Consider the following 9,446-nt stretch of genomic DNA (forward strand, 5'->3'; position numbering starts at 1 on the left):
ATTCCTCACCAATGACACTCTTGGCAAAGGAGGCCCTCTTGAGGGTAGCCAATCCCAGGTCCCCGATCTTGACGGAGCCGGTGGGGCCGGTGATGAAGATGTTGTCACACTTCAGGTCCCTGTGGATGATGGGAGGGTCCCTGGTGTGGAGGAAGTGGAGCCCCTTCAGGATCTGTCTACACCAGCTCCTCAGAACCTTAGGCTTCATCACCTTAAACCGCTTCAGATACCTGGAGGACAGTGGCGGTCGGAGCCATTTAAGAAGAGGGAGGATGATTCTCTCTTTTTTTTTAGGAGCATGGCCTTATTTTTATTACAGCATACTGGATGACTGTCATTCATATTCCATTCACCCAGCTCGATGTATCATCGATAGGTCTAGGCTACTGCATAATACTCAAATCCCTGTACCCATCATGAGGTTTCTACAACCTATCAAATGAATGAAAGTTTACAGCGTAAGTGCACAGGTCGAAATAATTTTGAGTAATCAAGGTGACAGACAGTGACACATTCAATCCCGCCTTGCACAATCTTGCCTGTATCTAGCTGATCTGGGGTGTAATCATTAATCCAACAGTTGCAAATTAGTTTCTATTGGACAAATTCAGGTATGTTTGTCCCCGTTTCGTTACTTTTTTTTCTGTTTAAGAAATGTTTTTCAACAGAATCGGCGGAATGAATACACCCCTGATCACACGCAAACAGTTCACTTTCACAGCAGCCATATAAAACAGCATGATCACTTTGCTTGTTGTATAAATAATTCCTTCTTTCAACTATCTACGCACTCTCCTCCTCTCACCTTTTCCCTTTGTTTGTGGACTTCAGTACACATCAGCTGTCTGTGACCAGGCAAAAAAAAACTTTCCAAGCCAAACCTTCATATTATGACCGCTAACCACTACACACAGCCTACATTGCTGTAACATCATAGTCAACTAAAACTAATAGAACTAACGTGTTAGTAAACACGCTACAATCATGCGGTACAGTCAGAAAGCAGTTTAGTAGTTACACCGGTGGGCCCGGTTACCAAAAAAATCATAAAATCAAAAGCTTACCTTGACTTGAAAGAGTTCCAGTGTCGGATAGCCATAGCCAGCTAGCTAACATAAGATCTCTATTTGAGTAGGCTAAACTAGCTAGCTGTATTTCCCAGCTAAGTGAAAGTGAAAGTTTAAAAAATACAACTAAATATAGCTCTCTCTCACTTTCTCCCGACCAAAATTGTTAAACTGTTATCTTTCTCTCTCTTTAAGTCAACTACTCGGTATGCACCGAAGTGCTAGCTAGCTGTAGCTTATGCTTTCAGTACTAGATTAATTCTCTGATCTTTTGATTGGGTGGACAACATGCCAGTTCATGCTGCAGGAGCTCTGATAGGTTGGAGAACATCCTCCAGAAGTTGTCATAATTACTGTGTAAGTCTATGGAAGGGGGTGAGAACCATGAGCCTCCTAGGTTTTGTATTGAAGTCAATGTACCCAGAGAAGGACATAAGCTAGCTTTCCTCTGCCTACACCATGCTGCTACCCTACGAGTGCTGCTGAGGCTAATGTAGGCCTTCATAGCAAAACAGTGTGTTTTAATGAATTATTTGGTGACATTTAGATATATTTTGTATAGTTGTATCTAAAAAGGATAACTTTAAAATGTTTCACTATTTTGATTTGATAAAATTCACTGAGGATGGTCCTCCCCTTCCTCCTCTGAGGAGCCTCCACTGCTGAAGGATGAAGAGCTGACCATCATCATCAGCAGCATCATGATTATCATCATCATAATTGTCATCATCGGCATCATCATCATCATCACGACCACTACAATCCATCTGATAAGAACAACTATCCTTCAACTATTAGTTTGCCCAATTAAGTTGTCAAACTGTGGATGAACTAATTTATACAATGAAAACTTTCCACTGACACCAGTGGAATTTCCCCTTTTGGAAAGTTACTGTTTTTCATTTCATAAGAACAGTTTAGGAGGTTTTCACCTGACCTTGTTTAATGTTAAGCTCAGCAGTGTTGTGTGATGGGGAGAGAGGATGCTGCTGGTTGTGTTTGTCTCACGTTTTTAGTGTCCCTGAGGTCATGAGCTCTGTCACCAGAACGATGCACTTCCTCCCTTTGACCGGTGACTCCCAGAAGTCGTAGAAACGCACAATGTTGGGGTGTTGAAGACCCTTCAACATCTCTGCCTCCTCCTTAAACCTCTGGCGCTCCGCTTTGGTCAGCTTACGGTCCTATGAGAAGAAAGGGGAGACAAGGAGATTATTCCAGTGTCTCGACCGTTATGGGATGGTCTAGAAACCCATGAATGTACTGTAGGACTCCTGTGGGCCATGTTTGGGAGTAATGCTATGAATTTTCCCCTAGAATTGTTTTTCAGCAGCGGTGGAAAAGGTAGCTGTTTCCATAACGCGAGTTAGCAGCTTCCTTCAGACTGCAGGCAGAGACATAAAAATGGTGTCCACGAGTTCATATGACTCTGGGTAAGTAGATAAAGGGCTCAATTGCCGAAGTGTGTCTCGGCAGAAATATATATATTTTTTAAAATGACTTATCTTTTGGAGCGGTGGAAACGATTTAGCAGCGGTCGGCCACCGCTGCAAAATGAATATAGGGAAAAGAGTGGGATTGAACACAAGTGTGATATTGAGTGAGGAAAGCGCAGGGGTGGGAATCATTCTTCTCGTAACAGCCATGTATAAAACATGCAGTGTGATCCGGACATGATGTCATAGGTGATGTCCTCTTATGAAAGCACGATGTTCAGTAAAGATGTCTAATTGAATGATATGTGGTGATGCCAGAAGTGGGATCAGAGTCTTGCTTTGTTACAAAGGGGTTGTGAAGCAGATATAGACTCTACACTAAGAATGAGGATGCCTTCCACAGCTGTAGTGAGGAGAGGCTGAATGGAACACCTGTGTCTTTAGCTATATAGCCTCTGGGTGATGGAGTTTACTGTGGATCAATATTTTGGCCCTCTTCTTCTCTTTAAATAGTGAAACAGCTGACAGTAAAGATCCTCTACATCTCTGTTCCACTCAGCACAGTCTGGCAGAAACCTTAGACAACCCCGGCCTGGGCGCGCGCACACACACACACACACACACACACACACACACACACACACACAGTTCAGTCACAGCCTTGAATCATGAGACCCACAAAACAAAGGATGAACCCAAGATCTTGTCTGTAACAAGATGCATACTCCTACATACTTATACAAACCCATATAAACTCTTCACACTATGTACAGTATACAGACAGTATACACATGTACAGTATACACACACCTGTGTACTGTGTACATGACCCAAATGACCACTAAACAGTGATGGAGAAGAGGGGACCGCAGCATACAGCAATGAGATACTGTGGCTACAGTCCACATAACCAAATACCCACTGAGAATCAGAGAGAAACGTCAAAGGGACGCAGAGGGATGCAACAATACTGAGATACTGAGTGGCAAAGACACACACACACTTTTTCTTCTGGGAAGCGTGTGCATATAGTGTTACAGATTTCCAGATGGCAGTAATAAAGAATGTTCACATAATGTCCATTCAACAGCATGGATTATTGGAGGAAGGTGCAGAGTCGTATTTCACCTAAAGCCCATAGCGACCTAAGCTGCCGTATATCCGTATATATCTAACATGTTGATAAACAGATGCTAGCCTAGTAAGCATGTCCTTAATTGCCCATACTGTTTCCTATACAACACATTTTTCAGGATCCTATTCTGGAAGGAGGTTAACTGGGGAGTGGGAATTGCTCAGAGCTATCTAAGGATCCTGTGGCAGTTTATGGATTTTTTTCCCCCCCCAGGCAGGGCGTGGCAGTTACAGCATCTGCCTGCCTTACTGAGCTTTGTCATTGCGAAAGAAGACAGAGAAGCTATATTAGCCCTCTGCTCTAACGGAATGGGTGAGACCCAGCATGACAGCAATGAGCTATGATATAAGACGCATAGCTTTCCTGTCCCCGATACACAGCAAGCCAGAGCCGATCACTGCTTATCCCCAACTGACCCGCACAGGCGCACACTCCCTTTCTTTCCCTCTCCCTTTTTCCCGCTCTCTCTCTCTCTCTCTTTCTGTCTCTCTCTCTGCAGAAGGGTGCGCTTGCATCAGCAGGTTTAGCCTCTCCAGACAGATCTGCCCAGTAACGCTCCAGGGGATAGGCTGTCGTTTAGTTTAGTATGCTGTACTATCGGCCTGTCCACATGATGTGGAGACGCGCGGAGTGGAAGGTTTGTTTGCGTGTGTGTAGAACTGTATCCTCAGCTGATCAGACACACTGGCAGCTGGCAGTTTTTCCCTGAATCATGTTGCATCATCCACTGATCCGAGACAATCAGGAGCTGGTAAGTCTGTCTGACCCAGAGATAGTGACAGAGAGAGAGAGGGAAACACATCCATATGATCAGTTGATTTACTAAATGAATGTGTACATTTGTGTATTTCTGCAGATGGCTGTATCCCTTCTGTCTTTTGAAATATTTTTAACTCAATCATCCTTATTTTGCTCTCTCATTCATCTGGCTAATCTTTCTGTATCTCTGTATCGCTCTCTTTTCTATCTCTCTTTATATAGTGAGATCAGAAAGTATTGGGACAGTGACAAATTGTTTGTTGTTTTGGCTCTGTACTCCAGCACTTTGGATTTGAAATTATACAATGACTATGAGGTTAAAGTGCAGACGGTCAGATTTATTTTAAGGGTATTTTCATTCATATTGAGTCAACTGTTTAGAAATTGCAGCACTTTTTGTATATAGTCCCTCCATTTCAGGAAACCAAAAGTATTTGGACAAATTCACTTATGTCTATTAAAGTAGTCAAAAGTTTTGAATTTTCATCCCATATTCCTAGCACTCAATGACTACATCAAGACTGTGACTATACAAACTTGTTGGATGCATTTTCCGTTTGTTTTGGTTGTATTTTTGGTTGTTTTGGATGTATCCAGGTCGCAGTTGTAAATGAGAACTTGTTCTCAACTTGCCTACCTGGTTAAATAAAGGTGAAATAAATAAATATAAAATAACATTTCAGATTATTTGGAGCCCAAATTGGTAAATAATGTATTGTGTCATTTTGCTGTCACTTTTATTGTAAATAAGAATAGAATATGTTTCTAAACACTTCTACATTCATGTGGATGCTACCGTGATTACGGATAATCATGAATGAACCGTGAATAATGAGAAGGGAGAAAGTTAGAGGCATAAATATCATACCCACCCCAAAAATGCTAACCTCCCCTGTTATCGGTATGAGAGGTTAGCATGTCTTGGAGGTACAGTATGATATTCATGCCTGACTTCCCCAGGGGAACCTAAACAATGAGGGGGCTCCAGGCTAAAACTGTTCCTAAAAAACACCATCTCTCCGCTCCTGGGTCTAACACTGAGAAATGCTGCATCAGCTCCATAACAAAAAAAAACTCTCGCCCCCCTATGTGTCTGAAATACTGAATATCTTTCTCTCCCTTCCCTTGGCTTAGTTCTGGAACCACAACACGGACTCTGACTCACCTACCTGTACACTGAAACAGTGTATTCATAGCATGACCTAATGGCAGGCATGGTGCAAATAGTAGGTTGTGTATTGTTAAATGACCACATCCATCCATACACATATCAGTGAAACTTCTAAAATGCTGGTATAAGATCATCTCGGTGAACTAGCCGAGTCTCTCTCTCTTTCACCCGTCTCTGCTCTGACGCTAAACTCCTCTCTCAGCTCGTTTGGCGACACCCTGAAACGCTCTATGCAGCAGTACGGAAACCTCCGATTGACTGCAAATGGACCCAATCCAGAACCGACGTGCAGAAAGATGACGGTATTTTTGTTCAGTCCACTGAAAATGTACATTACAGAGTTGTATTAAACACAATGGTGACTGGGTCTGCTTGCATTTGTGGGTGGAGGGAGGGACAGGTGGTGCAAACCTGACAACCCATCGTCAAAACTGGCGTCCCATCATCAGTACTACCAGCCTCCACTCTGTCTCATCTGAACTAGCACCGGTTCAAGTGGTGGCAATCTACCGTAATGCTTTTAAATGCAACACATCGTTTCTGTCAGTGTGTCTGTGCAGTGGTATCTTAGGCCTCATAATAGAGTACGGTTTCATGACCAAGGCCCTCATCCCCCCCCCCAAAAAAAAAGTCTGGGAGGAATTCAGCATACTTAATGTGCTAACAATTGCCACGTTTAGTGCAAAGTGTTATATGGGCACCTTAGGCAGCCATAAGAGCAGGTGTTATTACAGCTTCATAAAATAGTTATGCTGTTCACGTTGCAGTGTAAGAACTTATCATCAGGATAGAAATGGATTCAGAAGGATTTTTCTAGTTCTAAACAATTAGACATGATATTGGAGTTAGTAACTTCAAGTGTAAACCAAGGAGTCCTATTCAATTACCTGGAGTTCACACCAAGCAACTTCTACCCAGGTGTCTGTGTCCAGACCCTTGTAGACAGTCTTGAATGACCCTCTCCCGATCTCAGTGTCGAACTTGAGAAACCGGCCCCCGGGTGAGGTGGACACGGCTTTTATCTCGTTCTCATCCTCGTTCTCATCAATCCCCGCTTTCCCGGTGGTGTCAGGCGACGGTGCAGCTGCATCTTCTGGTTTTGGCTCGGCCTCGCTCCTCTCCTTCTCTTCATCCGCGCTCACACTCTCAGTCGCACTGTCCTTCTGCCCCATTTGGCTCTCGGTGCTCGAGCTCTCCTGGACCTGGAAAGCCACGCGAGGTCCGAGCGCGCGGGTACGGTCCACGATGGTGCGCAGGTGGACGCTGAGCATTGGAGTACTGTTGACGCATTCTGGCGCGTCCAACGCTTGGTCGTCCGCGTCGGAAAACCACAAACTTCTGCGAATAAACCTCTGACGGACCAGTCCCCGGTAATCCGATAAGGGGTACGCGCTCGGATCGCTTGCCCCTCTCTGCGCTGCAGTTTCCATGTTGTTGACATTCCGCTCTCCACCGTTCTCATAGATACTGATGTTCGCGTTGGTGTCAGAGTCTAAATTGGGAACCGAGGAGAATGTCGATCCAAGTGGCGCGTCCGAGCCCGAGTCATCCCCGGAATCCATCCCCGGGAAATATTTAGACAGTTATCGGTGACATTCAGAGGCTACTGCTTTCATGGTCCTTCCCCAGCAGTGAGGGTGTGCATAGGCTACCTGCAACGTTCGCATGTACTGACGCAGTTAGGCAGCTATACAATCCCTTAAACAATCTCACTTGAGATATCTAGCATATTTATAAAACGGCAATTAATAAAGACAAACTCTTAAAACAGTCGCAATGGTGCCACTGCATGATTTAATACGGCTCATCTTATCACGAATCAAGCCAGCCAGCCAAACAGCCAATTGAAATGTTGCATTAATACATTACAATTGTAATTAATTGCTATCATATGCAGTTTCGGTAAAGCCTTCGTTTATTGCGACTGGTTCATCAACTGATCGAATTGGTTACAGTGTAGGCTGCAGAACTCGTAGTAGGTAGAACTGCTACGATGAAAACTCACGGTTGTCGGGCAAGGATAATTCCCTGTCTCTCTCTAATCACTCAAAATACCCATCACATGCAACTGTCAGGTGAGCAGCTGTGACCACTATAATCGTAGGCTAGTCGATCCAGTAGCTGTTTATTGCGCATGTATTACGGTTATTTATCGATTGAAAAGCAGAATGAAGTCAGGGAAGTGTGACCTCCACATCAGAGCATCGCCCCCATTGCATCGCCCCCTATGCACAGCACTCCGCTCGGGGGGCAGTTCCTCTGTTGAGCGGTGTCCGGGTGCGGAGTAAAAACGCTGATCAGATCAAATGGTTTGCTCACTGCGGCACAATTTTCTCCCATAGCATGTGCCCAGAGCATCTCACCGTTCGTTCGGACAGTATTTGTGCCATGTCTCTCTCGAATTACACTTTCTATGGTAAGGAGACAGGCCCATTTTAAGACACAAACCCACGCCCCTAGCAACAACACGCATCCAATAAATACGCACGTTTTTAGGCGCTACCTTTCAGCCTCCGTGACACGGGTTGTAATGGACCACACCACTCGCTGTGGCCTCCCATGCTCTGCATGACGCTACAGGCTCCCGTCAAGGACGAGAAGCCTATAGGGCGCTCCCTCTGTGCCCGGCAGAAACCTGCAAATTATTTCCGAAAAAGGATTACTAGGATAATTGCCTATTCTATTGTATTTTTTTCTATTCTACTGCACTTAAATGTATAGAATATAATGGAACAGCATGCAAATGGTCACTGATAAGTAGGCTAATTGCTTGTTCTTGATGGACTAAAATATATTTTAGCCTACATTCTATTCATTCGAGTTAAATGCAGTAGAATAGAATATAACCAAATAGAATAGATTGGAATGGAATAGAACAGCCAGCAAATTATAGCCTAAAAGTGATCAGCGATAAGTAGGCAACATGCTTGTTTTTGATAACATAATATATATTATACTCTGTTCAATAGAATACAATAGAAAAATATTATATTATATTAAATTAGTTGAGTTCTACAGTTATTCAGTTCTTATTTCTCAATGGCGCTGCGCCAATCTCTGTTGAAATGAAACTTGCATGACAGTGCTATTTTTGCCCGTGCAGACTGTTCCACCTACAGGAGAGTTCTATTACTACTGCTCACGTATTCTGCCTCAGAAAATACACTGACTATACTTAAGACATTTGGGAACACCTGCTCGTTCCATGACTAACCAGGTGAATCCAGGTGAAAGCTATGATCCCTTGCACCCTTAGAAAGAAAGGGTTCCAAAAGGGTTATTTGGCTGTCCCCATAGGAGAACCCATACAAATCATTAAAATCCAAACGGAAGATATTTACACAAGAAGCAAAATCAAATCAAATCAAATGTATTTATATAGCCCTTCTTACATCAGCTGATATCTCAAAGTGCTGTACAGAAACCCAGCCTAAAACCCCAAACAGCAAGCAATGCAGGTGTAGAAGCACGGTGGCTAGGAAAAACTCCCTAGAAAGGCCAAAACCTAGGAAGAAACCTAGAGAGGAACCAGGCTATGAGGGGTGGCCAGTCCTCTTCTGGCTGTGCCGGGTGGAGATTATAACAGCACATGGCCTAGATGTTGAAATGTTCATAAATGACCAGCATTGTCAAATAATAATAATCATAGTAGTTGTTGAGGGTGCAACAAGTCAGTAACACAAGAGTAAGTGTCAGTTGGCTTTTTCATAGCTGATCTTTGAGAGTATCTCTACCGCTCCTGCTGTCTCTAGAGAGTTGAAAACAGCAGGTCTGGGACAGGTAGCACGTCCGGTGAATAGGTCAGGGTTCCAGCAGGTCTGGGACAACAGGTCTGGGACAGGTAGCACGTCCGGTGAACAGGTCAGAGTTCCATAGCTGCA

At 43.9% G+C, this 9,446-nt stretch overlaps 1 protein-coding gene across 3 annotated transcripts in view; it reads right to left on the reverse strand.

Moving 5' to 3' along the window:
* Nucleotides 1–8,120, reverse strand: part of wnk2 (WNK lysine deficient protein kinase 2) — a 66,551-nt gene extending 58,431 nt beyond the window's left edge. The window contains exons 1-3 of one of the 3 annotated variants that reach the window (XM_014131969.2): nucleotides 6,453–8,119; nucleotides 2,076–2,248; nucleotides 10–230 (exon numbers count right to left, since the gene is read on the reverse strand). In XM_014131969.2, the coding sequence (XP_013987444.2) occupies nucleotides 10–230; nucleotides 2,076–2,248; nucleotides 6,453–7,127 (1,069 nt within the window). In that variant the 5' untranslated portion in view covers nucleotides 7,128–8,119. Of the gene's footprint in view, nucleotides 1–9; nucleotides 231–2,075; nucleotides 2,249–6,452 lie in introns of all 3 variants that reach the window. The other 2 variants (XM_014131966.2, XM_014131971.2) reach the window with 2 other exon arrangements.
* Between the last annotated feature and the right edge of the window lie 1,326 nt (nucleotides 8,121–9,446).

The sequence above is a fragment of the Salmo salar genome, chromosome ssa12 (assembly GCF_905237065.1).
Source record: "Salmo salar chromosome ssa12, Ssal_v3.1, whole genome shotgun sequence".
NCBI classification, from domain to species: Eukaryota; Metazoa; Chordata; class Actinopteri; order Salmoniformes; family Salmonidae; genus Salmo; species Salmo salar.